Source organism: Chinchilla lanigera, unplaced genomic scaffold (assembly GCF_000276665.1).
Source record: "Chinchilla lanigera isolate Chin_1 unplaced genomic scaffold, ChiLan1.0 scaffold00016, whole genome shotgun sequence".
NCBI lineage: Eukaryota > Metazoa > Chordata > Mammalia > Rodentia > Chinchillidae > Chinchilla > Chinchilla lanigera.
In genome coordinates, this window is record NW_004955417.1 from 31,489,330 (window position 1) to 31,503,583 (window position 14,254).

The window sequence follows — 14,254 nt, forward strand, 5'->3', positions numbered from 1 at the left end:
AAAAAAAAAAAAAAAAAAAAAAAAAAGTATGCATTGAGTACTGGAGCACTTATGTTCATAAAACATACTGCTGAACATAAAACATTAATACACAATCATAAAGAAATGTCAGAGTTGAACCACACCTTGGCCATTTGAACTTAACAGATATTTGTAATGTATTCCACCCCAAAAAGAAGAGTACACATTCTTTTCTGCAGCATATGGTACTTTTTCCAAAAGAGAACACATACTAGTTCACAAAGCCTGTTCAAATAAATAAAGAAATCAAAATCGCCCTATGTGTACTATCAGAATACTGTAGAATGTAAATAGAAATCAATGGCAGAAGAAATCACAAAAAAGGTAGAAGAATCTGTAAAATTATCACATACTGCTAAACAACCAATGGGTCATACAAGAAATCACAGTAGAAATGTAAACACATCTGGCAGTTAACAGGAATGCCTGTAGAAGTCACTGTCAACTTTGGGCCATTAGGAAATGGTCCTGAGGGGAAAATTCACTGCAATCAATGCTCACATTAGGAAAATAGAGCAAATTCAATTATATAACCTTATGAGAAATCTTAAGATACTTGAGGAACAACAACCTAGGCCAAAAGCAAAAAGGGGGGGGGGTGTGAAAATTATAAAGATTAAAGCAGAAATCAATGAAATGGGGACTAAATATTTACAAAATATTACAAATTGAAGTGTCAGTTCTTAGAAAACCAAATAGATGTCTTTAGCCAGACTCACCAAAAGAAAAAGCAAAAAGACATCAACACAATTAAAAGTGAAAAAAGTGAAAGCACACTAGATGCTGTTGACATCTAAAGGATACTACTTTGAAAAATATTAAAGGAAACTGGGAAATTTTAAAGAACAGAAAGATTCTTCAACTCATAGAAATTACCAAATCTAACCCAAGAAAACACTTAAAATTCTCAAGTGAAAAGCAATGAAATATAGATAGTAAGAAAGAATGTATCAACTAAATGAAACTCAGATCCAATGGATTGTTGAATTCTACAAAGCCTTCAAGAATATTGCATCATCTTTAATCCTCAAGCTCTGCAAAGAAATGGAAAGGGATGGAGTGCCCCCACATTCACTTATGGAAGCCTGCATTACTCTGATTCTATAATCTCATACAGTCCCAACTAAAACTTAAAACTATAGGCCAGACTCCTAATAAACATACAGACAAAACTCCTTAACAAGATATTAGTGAACAGAATACATCATGTCATAAAAAAGATCATACATCATAATCAAGTAGGTTTCAACACAGAGTTGCAAGGTTGACTCAATATACATATATCGATAAATGGAATTCATCATATGAACAGAATCAAGTCACAAATCATGTGATCACATCAATAGATGCAAAGTAGGCATTCAACAAAATACAAACAGACTTTCAAGATAATGGACCATGCCTGAATTTGATAAAAGCTATTTATGACAAACCAACAGTGCAAATTATATTAAAAGGGAAAAATTAAAAGAATTCCTTCTACAATTGAGAACAATTCAAGAACACCCACTAGCACCACCTATATTCGATATAGTACTTGAAACATTAGCCAGAGCAAGCAGACAACAGAACGAAATAAAAGGGATATACAGTATAGAGAATAAGAAGACCTCAAATGACCATTATTTGCTAATGACATGATATTCTACATAGAAGACCCAAAGAACTCCACCAAAAATACTCTTAAAATTAATAATCAATTTCAGCAATGTAGCACAATACAAAAGTAACTAAATAATCATTAGCATTTGTATACTCCATTCTGAATTTGATGAGGATACCATGAAAACAATATCATTTATAATAACACCAAGAAAAATAAAATACCTACTGTAGGAATTATCCTAGCCAAAGGAGGGAAAGACCTCCTCAAAGAAAACTACAGTACTCTGTCAAACCAGATTCAAGAGGACAGAAACATGTGCCCTGCTTTTGGATAGGCAAAACCAATACTGTCAAAATGATCATTACTCCTATGGAGCATGATGACACATTCCTGTAATCCCAGCACTCAGGATGCTGAAGCAGGAGGATTTCTGTGGGTATGAGTCCAGTTTGTGGTAAATACCGAGTTCAAGGCCAGCCAGGGCTGCACAACAGCCTCATGTCTCAAATATCCAAACGTAAAGAAAATGGCAATACTCTGAAAAATATTCCATAGACTCAGTGCAGTCACAATCAAAACATCAAAGCAAACAGTACTTTACAGATGTAGAGAAAACATTCCTGAAATTTACACGGAACCAGAAGTCATGCAGAATAGCAAAAGTTCTGATGGGCAACAAGAATAAAAGAGGAGGCATCCATTTACCCAATGTCAAACTATTCTACAATGCAGCAGTAACAGAAATGTCACGTTACTAAAACAAAAACAGTCACAGGGATCAGAGGAACAGAAAGAGGAATAAACAACCCCAGATATGCTCAGTCTGTTTGATCTTTGACTAAGGGACCAAAAGCGTATATATTTTTTATTTTAAAAATTTTAAAACTGACAAAACAACAATGAAGATAAAATCAAAACAACACAAAAACAACAAAAATGATACATGACCTCAAAACAAAATCATAGACATTTACAGGGGTTGCTGTATTACATACTATCTTCAATGAAGTTGCTCAGTCCACTAGACATAAGAATGTAAGATTGATCAAACAATCAAGACAGTAACAAGTAAAAAATAAAAATAAAAAACATTGGAAATGACACAGAGCTTCACCATACAAGATGGCAGGAGTTCAACAATGGTTCTTATATTGTATATTGTTTTCAGATCAGTCATTCTGATTACCAAATGCAAGCGTGCAAAATCGGTCAAGAAAAAAGAAAATTTTAAGCTCTGACTATTTCTCTCAATAAACCACAGACATCAGCAATACATAAAGCATACATTGAAAGAAAGAGAGCTTATTCAACAAGTGGTGCTAGAAAAATTGGTTATTTGGTGGCCAAAGGCTAAAACTGAAATTGTATCCTTCAATATGTAGTAAATCAAAACAAAAATGGATCAAATATCTCAACATTAAAGCCAAAACATTAAACCTATGGGAAGGTAAAACTGGTGAAACACTGGAAGGCACTGATATAGGAAAGGATTTTACTGAACAGAGCACCAACAGACAAGAGATAACAGCAAGAATCAATACATGTCGTTACATCTAATTAAAACTCTTAGGACTAGCACAGGAATCATGAAGTCGAGTGAAGAGACAACACGAAGCCTAGGAAAGAAATGGCTGACGGCCGTTCTTCAGACAGAGGACTAACATCTGTAATATAGAAAGAATTAAAAATATCAGACCAGCTTAAAAAGACCCAGTGAGGAAATGCACAAGTGAAAGAGACATTTCTCAAGGAAGAAATTCAAATGGCCAATAAACATTAAAAATATTCAAAATCCCTGGTCATTAGTGAAATGCAAATCAAAACAGTACTAGGTGTTATGTTATACTAGAAAGAATTGCAAACATCCAGAAATCAAAATATAACAAAACTTGCTGTGGCTGTGGTGAAAAAGGGATTGTTGTACATTTTTGGTAGGACTATGAACTATTACAGACTGTATGGAAATCAGTATAGAAATTCCTTAAAGATCTAAACTTAGAAATTCCATATGATCCAGCAATTCCCCTTCTAGGTAACTTCCCCAAAGGACATCATTCTACAGAGACATGTACATATCAATATTCACAGCAGCACAGTTCATAATATCCAAATCCTAGAGGCAGCTTGTATGCCCATAAACAAATAAATGGACAAAGAACATGTGGCATGTACACACAGTGGAATACTACTCAATTATGAAGAAGGACATATTTGAGACACTTATAGAACGTGGATTCACCTGGAAAATATAACGTTGAGAGAAATAAAACAGGCACAAAAGCTTAAATACTGTACTGTGTCTGTCATTTGAGGGTGGAAAAGTACAGTAAATCCTTGCCTTAAAAACATTAGAGTTGCAAACTTTCACAGGTATGAATGGACCTTGCATTATGAACGTTCACAGAAGTAAAGAAATCACAGGAGTGGCTCATACGTCTGCCATTCATCACTGTTGTGCTGCTGTGTGCTTACTATGCAGTGCGACAGTGTACAGCAGTACAATGCTTCATCAGCACCCAGGACACTCAGAAGCAAGAGGAAAAGCAATGGTGATGTAGAGCGGGTTGTGAGAAAGTGCAAAGCAATAAGCATTGAACATTTGTGTCAAAAGTGGTAAGACTCGCTTTGTCAAACTTACAAATGCTTCTGATTTATGAACATTTTCCTGGAATAGGACTTGTTGGTAAACTGGGGATGTACTGTACAAAGAGCACAATAAAGGATATATAGAAGGAAACATGGAGATAGATCTTTTGCTAATGGGAAAGGATCCAGGAGACCTAAGATGGAGAGAAGGGGGAAAAGGGAAGTGGAAAAAAGTAGAATACAGTTATGCAAAGTATAGGAACCCAATAACTTTAATAAGTGTAAACATTTCATGTAATAAGCCTGAGATTACGTTAATAACATCAACAAGAATGAAAATGAGGAAAGGGGATTTAGAGGAGGGGAGACAAAAGGGGATCAAAAACAGAACGAAGCTGTATATGAAAATGAACATATTATCCAACATAAAGTGCATATGCTGCCGACATGTACTACTAATAAAAAAGAAATCTGTCATTGAAGAGTAAAAATGAGAAATATCAACCTTTATGTAGACTCACAGGATATTGTGTAATACTTCCTCTAATACCTGCAGAGTACAGTCTTCACAGAAATCATAAGAAATATTCACCAACACAGACCATGTTCAGAGGAATAGCAAAGACCTCGACATACTCAAAGAAGGGAAATCATGTATGGTCAGCTCTCACACCATGATGGAATGAAACTAGAAAAAACAGGAGAAGCATACTTACAGAATTACTAATAACTAGAGATTAAATCATCATTTTTGTATGACATCTGCCATACGAAAGGCTTTATAAAACTTAAGCATTTCACTGATAATATGAAAGACCTTTTTCAAATGAGAAAAACGCCAAGAGTAAACAGAAGGCAGAAGGAGAGGGGAGGGAAGGAGGATTTTAAAAAGCATTAAGATTAGTTTTGTATATGTACTTATTCCCCATGAGGAACATAACCATTATGCACTGAAAACATGTACTAATAAAATTGTAAATTAAAAACAAAAGAACCAACTTTGAAAAATTAAATTGAATGCATATCTTCTTATCATTTCTGGGGATACCTCTGGGGAAATTTAAAGAATGAATGCATGCAAGGAAGAACAACTTCATGTTTAAATATCCCACTTCAGAAAAGGAAAGAAACAGGGATGGGGAGATAGCTCAGTGGCACAGAGCCTGCCTGGCAAGCGCAAGGTCCTGAGTTTGACTCCTAGTATCAAAAAAAAAAAAAAAAAAAAAAGAAAGAAAGAGAAAAGGAAAGAAACCACAGCAAGATAACACTGCAACTCACTAAACATATATTAGCATTGATAATGTTCATTTAGGATTACAGACCACATTACAAAGAACTCATTAATAATATATCAATTGTGTTACTGAATAATTAATGTCATATATTACATTATAAAATTTAAAACTCAAAATCTTAAAGTTATATAGATGGGTGCAGAAAAACATGGAAAAAAGAAAAACTAAAACCTTTTAAGATGGAACACATAAAAATGTCTTCATTGTTATATACCATGTTACCTGTTAGAAAGTTAAAAAAAAACAACGAATAACCACTAGAATTAATAAGATAGTGTCAAAAGGTACACATTATTAGTAGCAAAAACCCAAAAATCTGTCATTTAATTGTGTATGAAGTAAAAACAATTGGAGTAGAGACAGCATTACACCACATGTCGCACAGAATGATGCAGAGAGGAGCAATTTAACCTATGTCAAGGAACCATGTATGAAAAATGCTCAAATTTAGATGTAATACAGACAATCATACAGACAATCTCATAAAAAGTTTTATCTCATACAGACAATCTCATAAAAAGTTTTATCATTACCTGGATAAATACAGACATACAGACAATCTCATAAAAAGTTTTATCATTACCTGGATAAATGTATAAATATAAATATAAATTAGATAGTTCCAAGTGTTTTTCAACCCACACAACAGCAAAGCACGTATCTATAAAACATCAGATGAAAATTCATGTATATTTTCTACATATTCTGAATTTTTACATAATCTGCATATGAGTGATTTTACTGTTCTTTCCAAAATTCTACTTTCTTATATCTTGCAGAAAAAAGTCAACAATATTTTTCACTAAATAAAAAATATTAATTACTAGAAACAATCCAAATTGAGAAGCAGTGGACTAAGTGAGTGAAATGGCTGAAATAAAACATTCCCTAAAATTCCAGAGGCGATACACTGAGGCAAAGACACCACAAATTAATAGTAATAATAATAAAATAATGCTATATTAAGTGCTCTCATTAATTTATCCAACACTGCAAAGTGTTTCAACCAAGTACAATTCTCTAGTGTTTAGAGGGTAAAGCTGTAAGCAGGGTCCACAACAGTCCATACTGTGCCCACCTCTGAGGTTAGCAGGAAGAATTCAGAGAAATGGACAGGAATTATCAGACATTCATTTGTTAACCTGTACAATTATTCTGTGGATTTTTATACATATTTATGTTAAGTGAAAGACAAATATTTTGCTTTTGTTTTATCCTTTTTGCTTCTTTATTTTTATTTATTTATTTTTTATTTTTGGCTTTTCTTCCGGTACCAGGAATCGAACTCATGACCTTGCACTTGCCAGGCAAGCGCTTTGCCACTGAGCTAAATCCCCAGCCCCCCCTTTTTGCTTCTTTAGACATAACCATTCTCTCTGCTTAGCTTCCAAGAAGTCATTATCTTTGGGCTAAATCATGAAGAAATAACCATGAGATAACATCCTTTTCATAAAAACATTTTCCTGCTAAGGAAGCAAGAGGGAAACAGGCAACAGAATAAACCTGCTTCAACTGTTTGCAAAAGAACTCATGCCCAGGTCAAACATTTTCCTGAGATACAAATGACTTTCATTGTGCCCATGTGGCCCAGAGTGACTCACTCAAGGCTAACATCAAAAGTCAGAGATTTTATTTTTTCCCAACCTAAGTAAGAATGCCCAAATTTTGATTATAAATAAACTGAGACCTCTTCTACGGGGACATGTTTATTCTTTTTCTTTATTAGTACATGTTTGCATACATAATGACCATGTTCATCATGCAGAATTTGTATATGTACATAATATACCTTAATTCTGTTTTTCTCCATTCCCCTGTACTCCTGTACTCCCTTTAACCCTCATGACCTACAAGGGGAAATCTCTGGTTCAGGGGATGAATTTTCCACTTTCTATCATTCACGCATTTCCCACACTGTATCCACTCCCCCATGCTCTTTCCAGCACAGACCACCTTTCTTTGTCTAACTACTGCTGTGCTTGCAGATGGACATTTGGGTCTTTACCCCTATTACAGTGTTACTTTAATACAAAGTCTCACTTCACTCAGCATTTCATTGTCTAAAACAATGTCTACAAACCATCCATGGACAACAGTATTTATGTAAGAAATTGCATGTATCTCTCTACTAGTACCCAAAACATATACATGGGAGTGTCTTACTTGGAGATTCTCAGTGTGGGTTTAAGAGACAGTGCATTCTGAACATTGTCTTTGCAGGATCACATTCATATTCCTTTCTTAAATAGGTACCTTTTCTTTGGACATTTTAGGCAGATCTTTTACTTACTTAAAAACTTTGTTGATTGTTTGATGGCCTTTCTGTGGATGTAGCACAGGAGATTAAGCAAAAATTGCAAATGCTCTACTATGAAGGCTCATCTTTGGCGATATTAAACCTTTCTTCAGATTTTCATGGCCCTTCTAATATTCTACAATGATTTTAGCCATGAAGCAATATTTTGGAAATCTAGCTATTCATGTCATCACAATGAGGCCTAGGTTTGAGCAAACATGTCAGGAGATGCTGTTCCCTAAACATTTATCAAATGTAGCATCATCAGGAGGCTGAGACATTTCCACACCCCCCAGACAAAATACCCAGCACCCACAACTTAAAGGAGGCTCAAAGTTTCAGTGGTTGGTGCACAAGCTCCAAGGAATAAAAAGGATGGCACAGCAAACTTGCTGAATTCTTCTGGTAAGGAAGCAGAAAATGATAAGAGGTACCAGAAATAAAAATGTATTTTTCCAACTCACACCACCATAGACCTACCTCCAATCATGCCATGCTTCCTAAGAACACACTCCGCTACTGAAATCATACATGGATAAGGATAGGCCCTACTAAATTCAACCAACTTCTAAACACGTGCCATTTGGGGCATAATTAGATACAACTTATAACATCAGGTCTGCCGATGTGCTAGAAGTCAGGGTACCCGTCACACCACAGTGCCACCCACCCAAACCTTCCGGGTAGGGAGTCTGCCAACCAACCTGCCGTGCTTAGTGCACAATGAGAAGTGCAGCTTCAGGCAAAGTTGCCCAGAACGGAGCTCTGGACATGCTACAGCCACCCCACTTGGACAAAACAGGATGCTTAGGTCTTGGCAGGTGTCTCAGCTCACTCGTAGAGCGCAAGGACACAACAGCAGCAGTTAATATGTAGAAAGAAAGACACTTCAGGTGATGTAGGGGGCCCAGCTCTTGCCAAACCAGATTCTGTCCTCTTTCAACCAGATCTCATGCCTCCACCACAAACTCCACTCCTGTCTTGGCTGCCCATTCATTATCACCAGGACTGAGGGTCTCCCAGTGTCCTTCCCATTCAGCTTGCAGTCAGTGGAACCCACACAGCAAGTGAGTATGAGCCAGCTGGCACGGCTCTCAGCAACACAATAGGAGCTTCTGACTTGGGCATGTGACAGAGCAAAGTTCCCTTCTCTGGCCAGAGTGCCTGATTGGACCGCTCATAGAAACTCAATGCTTTTTTACTGGCACATTGCTGTTTCAATTTCTGTCTTCTGAGCCAAGAGGAACAAGGGAGAAAAATTTGTTATTAGTTGGAGTGGAGCCCATATGATACACTGCAACCAAAACATCTCAGCCCAGACTTCCTACTATGATATTGACTGGACTTACATTGAGGGAATCATAGAACTCAAGTAGATTTTCCACTACCATTTAAGAGCTGCCACTATCATCTCAATGAGCTCTTCCTATGGTTTGTTGCTACAAATACTGTAAATAGTGTGCTTCTGAACTTCCAGACTGAAGTCACTTGGAGAAAACGTCGAAGCCCAAAAACCTTGGGTCTATGAAATGATAAAACACAGTGAAATATTTAAGGGATGGCTAAAGATGTTACAGGGTAGAAATTTGAATGAGGAATTTCGCTTTACAGCACAGACTTCCTCATACTTCCCTATCAATTTACTTCTCTACAGCAAAAAATAAATAAAAATGTGCTGTGAAGGGAATATAATCACTCCATAAATAAGGAAATGAGTAACATGATAGTATAATGCAAATGAGTCAACATGAAAGGGAAGAAAATATTCAAATATCTCAGACAGGCAATTATTCCATTCAAAGTCCGGAATATCTAAATTATGAAGACTAATAATACTTCTAGTGTTGAGTGTCAGAATGATCCACCACCAATGACTTGCTTGTGAAGAAACAGGAACACTTAAGGATTTAACACTGACAGCTTTCTGCAGTGCACAGTCCTACCCTCACACGTTGTAAACTTCTCTCCTCCAATGCATTACTTACCCTGCAGGAAAGATCAGATTGGGAGTCATCAGACTGCTGGCCTCAGTCATTAACCTGATTGCTTTCAGAGATGCCTATATTAGCAAAGCACACGTCTGCGTGGGTCTGAATCAGTCATGAAAGCACAGCTTTAAGAACTCTGTTTCGTCCTTGGTCCCTTCCTTTCAAACTCTCTTCCTTCTGTTTCATGCCTATTAACAATTGGCCAGCTATCATTTTCCATGTTATTCTACCATGCTATGTCTTTTGAGCCAGGGGAACTTGGTCCAGTATCTTTAAAATAATGAGCCAGTATAATGCTTTTCCTCTTCAGCTGTGCACAGAATACACATTGTCCAATCAACATAAAGCGTAATACAATTAATGTGCTTCATTCTCTGACCTAAAACAATCTACTTTAAAAAATCTAACAAGGTGAGTCTTTTTCTAACATTCCCTTCTCACATATTCCTTGTATGTATGAATTACTGTCTGATAACAGCAACATTTTTATGTAAAAACCAAGCATTTTCTGAAAAAACCCTCATGGAAACCAGCCAAAGTTCTGAAAGCAAAGCCCACCTAAACCACGTATATTGTGTGAATTTTATCCTTTAGTAATTGGGGACCAATCAGGTTGGCAATCTCCCAAATGAGTGGACTGGGAAGACTTAAACAAATGAGTCAAGTGGTATGATTTTAGGGCTCGAAGAGGATCAAAACCCTTTCACAGAATTTGACATTCTCTGGGAGCTAAGACAAAGATTTTTCCCTGGGCAACCAGCATTTACTTAGTTATCAAAACAAGGGAAGGGAACACTGAAGGAAGGGGGGAACCTCTCGAGGATTTCTCCAAGTAAGACACTGTTAATTTAGGACAACTAGGTTTGTTGGTATTATCTGTAGTACCAGGTCCCAAGAAAGAGGTGCATGCAGATGAATAAAGGAATGTAGTAGAAAACCAGGAGAGGCGAAAGTCTGGGATCAGGGGGCCCACAGCCTCTGGGACTATAGCCCTGATCACCCATCTCAATTGCCTTTTGTTAGAACCCAGAACGTAACTCAGACCAACAGGAGTAATTCATTATCCCTTCCATTTCTGCCTCTCAGCTGATGGCAACAATCCTCGGGCAAGCCTCCCTCACCCTGCACCACAAGCACTCAGCATGGCTGTGGATCATAAGCCGACCATCAGTAACTGGTTCATTAGCAATCACGGTCCTTCCCCCACATGTTATCTCCAGGAAGGTCTCCACTCAGGAGTGAGATTCCTGCAGCTACAGTCTTTATCAACTTAATTGAGGTTGGAGCCAGGTTTCCTTAGCTGTGGCCTTTTCTTATCCTTTGCTTCACTGGCCACTACAGGTCTCAGTCAGTCAGGACCAGTGACTCACAGAGGTTCACTTACTGTGAGTCCACTACCTATCTTCAGACAAGGGGCCTAGGCCTTGGACAAACTCAGACGTAAACACGAAAAGCCAATTGGTGAATATTAAATCCTGCTCAGAGCCATTTCCTAGTAGTCTCCATCACATGTGCAAATGAGATACCATCATTCCAGCCTTGAAACATGTCACCTTTAACAATTCTTCTAGAGTTTTCAGTGCACATAAATGCCAAGGGAATCATAATATAAAAGAATTCTGCAGGAGAAAATGTACCAAGGAAAACTACAATGGCATTTCCTTTTTAATATAGGTCTCATCATAAATTCACTGACATTTAAATTCTTGCTGCCAAGTTAATGTTATTTGCTACTTCTCACCAACATTGTAAGTTAAATGAGACAATGGTACTCAATCCAAACCCTTCAGTGCTAAATATGAATCTTAACCCTAACCCTCATTTTGAGAGACAAAATGTACTGGTCCACAAATCAAATCAGAAGCCTTCTCTTTGTCCTGTGCATTGCTGTTTACCTCACCATTCTAGTTGAATATTGCACTGTGCCTGGAATTTACATGTTTTTATTACCTTTTGAAAACCATCTCTTGTCTTCACACACCTCCACTGGCAGGTCATCTCTTCTGTAATGTCCTAAGCATCTTAAAAGTTGCCCTCCTTTTCAAAAAGTATAGCTCCCCAAAGGGTGGATCCTCCTGAGGCTGAATCACATCCTTCAATTTAAATTAATGATTTGAATATTTATTACAGGACATATGGCTATATTTAATGTGTATTCTAGTGACATTTATTCTGGGTATTCTCCATGGCTGTCAAAACAGAGAGACAATGAGAGGACACACAAAACATTATATTATGGGCAACAACCTAGGGATTATGACCTAAGAGCTTCTAAGACTCTTGAAATCTTTCACGTGAAAATTCTTTACTTTGTAGGTTAAAAGATGGTTATTGGTTAGGGAATGCAGTTAGAGTCTGGATAGCATATGGTTTGAAATGCAAAAAAAGCAAGGCATATTTAAAATGTGAAATATCAAAAAGTAATTTTTTTCTAATTATCCAATTGGGCAAAACATGAAGTCCTTCCCCTGGATCTGTGGAAAGGCCAGAGAGTTACCAGAGTTCATCGTTAAAGACAAAGACCTAATTGTGGGAATATACAGTATATACTGTGAACACCCCTCGTGACAAGGTGACCAAAATTTTATGATCAACATTTAGCAACAAGGAATTCTGAACCTCCTTATGAAGAATGCAACACTCCCTCTATCCTTGCCATACACTGTCATGGACCGTTTCCACTGGACTGACCATGGGTTCATTGTTTTTCAATGGTAAGAAAAAATTGTTTTTTCTGAGAGCTGTGATGCATTCCAGGAAAAAATAAATAAATAAAAAGTAGACTGTAAGCACATGAATTTGTAACCAAGTGTGGCAAAAGTACATTACCCTAAAACCCAAATTGACTGGCATAAGATATAAAAGTGTTCTAACATGGTAACATGATTATACCTGGGGATTCAGATATTAAGAAGAGACGGGGTCAGAATTCAGTGAAATTTTTGGAAATACCATTGGTTTTCCTACAGTGAAGAGACTGTTACAGAGAGATATTACATATTTGCTATATGAACTGATGTAGATAAAATCTGTAAACTTCTTTTCTACTTGTGTGCAATATTTTACACTGTCCATTACCTCCCACTTCAGTCCCAGATCCCAAGTCTGGCAACTCAACACAGTTTAGGAGAACGACACCTATATTCAATACATTTTCTGGGTCTACCCCAAACATCTATTTTTCTCTACATTATGTTTTCTCGACAGGAAGAACAAGCTCTATACTGTCAGATATCTGGCTGTGAACTCATGCTTACATCACACACACTGCTGCAGACATTGGGTAAACTGTTTCATAACATCCACGCAAGCTGATAGAGGCCTTCTGTACTGCATGTCAGTTACACTTGTAGATTCAAAAGAGCCCGTAAAGATTAGCCACAAAAATATATAGATATTCCTGGCAACACCTTATGTGAAAGCATGTAAATATCCTTAAAAATTACAGCACAGTGTAGTATCATACAACTCCATCTACACATATTCGAAACATTTTGAGCTTCCCATCAGTATAATGGTAACTCTCACAGGCATTTTTGCCATATATAGTCTGGACTTTGCACCTGTTTACCTTTATGTGCTGGAAGTGCCCAAGCCAGTGCAAGTGGACGGGGTATTTTGGACATAACACTCTCAGGTTAGTGCACCAGGATTCTGCCTCCCTGAGCAAGTAGAAATCACAGACAGAAACAACCATTACTGAAGTATGTTAAGTTGAGGAATATAAATCTCCCAGTTGGGCTAGATACCATCTGCAGAGATCCAGGTCTCTATGTGAGTGAATACATGTATATCCCTTTCATCTCATCTCCAACTGTGTAATAGTGAGACAGTATTTTTTTTCATCCTCTGTTGCTTTGGCAAAACTAATGTGTCAAATGGAACTGGACTTCCTAAGATTATTAGGAAGATAAAATAATCTAACTGACAAACATTAGCCTGCATGTAGAAGCACTCACTTTCTAAGTGTATAGTAACATGGCATTCAATACAGGCTTGGAACTTTGATGTGGTTTCAAGAGGAAAAATTTTAGCCTTAAAATACACATACAACAAAAGCAGCTGGGGCTGGGGATTTAGCGCAGCGGCACAGTGCCTGCCTGGCAAGCGTGAGGTCATGAGTTCGATTCCCGGTAAAAGAAAAAAAAAGAAAAGAAAAGAAGCAGGTTTTGATTACATAGACGAGAGAGGTGACATGGTTCTCATTCAAACCCAGAGCATATTTTGAGTTTTCCAGAGAAAAAGACCAATGAGAACAGAATTGTACTAAACAGTGAAGCAGAAAGTGAAGGTGATAAATGATATGGCAGGAGTATTTCCTGCCTTATGACACCCTGATGAAAGATAATGTCAGTTATTTCCCAAATTATATCCCCAAAGCAATTCTTTTACATTTCCAATGAATCAAGTATAAATTTGATTACAATATGAGAATATGAAATTCCTTGGCAGAGAACTCGAA

General features: G+C 37.1%; 1 protein-coding gene across 1 annotated transcript in view; it reads right to left on the reverse strand.

Moving 5' to 3' along the window:
- Positions 1–13,532, reverse strand: part of LOC102005257 (zinc finger protein 14-like) — a 19,576-nt gene extending 6,044 nt beyond the window's left edge. The window contains exon 1 of the mRNA XM_005381973.2: positions 13,364–13,532. Within this exon, the coding sequence (XP_005382030.2) occupies positions 13,364–13,489 (126 nt within the window). The 5' untranslated portion in view covers positions 13,490–13,532. The remainder of the gene's footprint in view (positions 1–13,363) is intronic.
- Between the last annotated feature and the right edge of the window lie 722 nt (positions 13,533–14,254).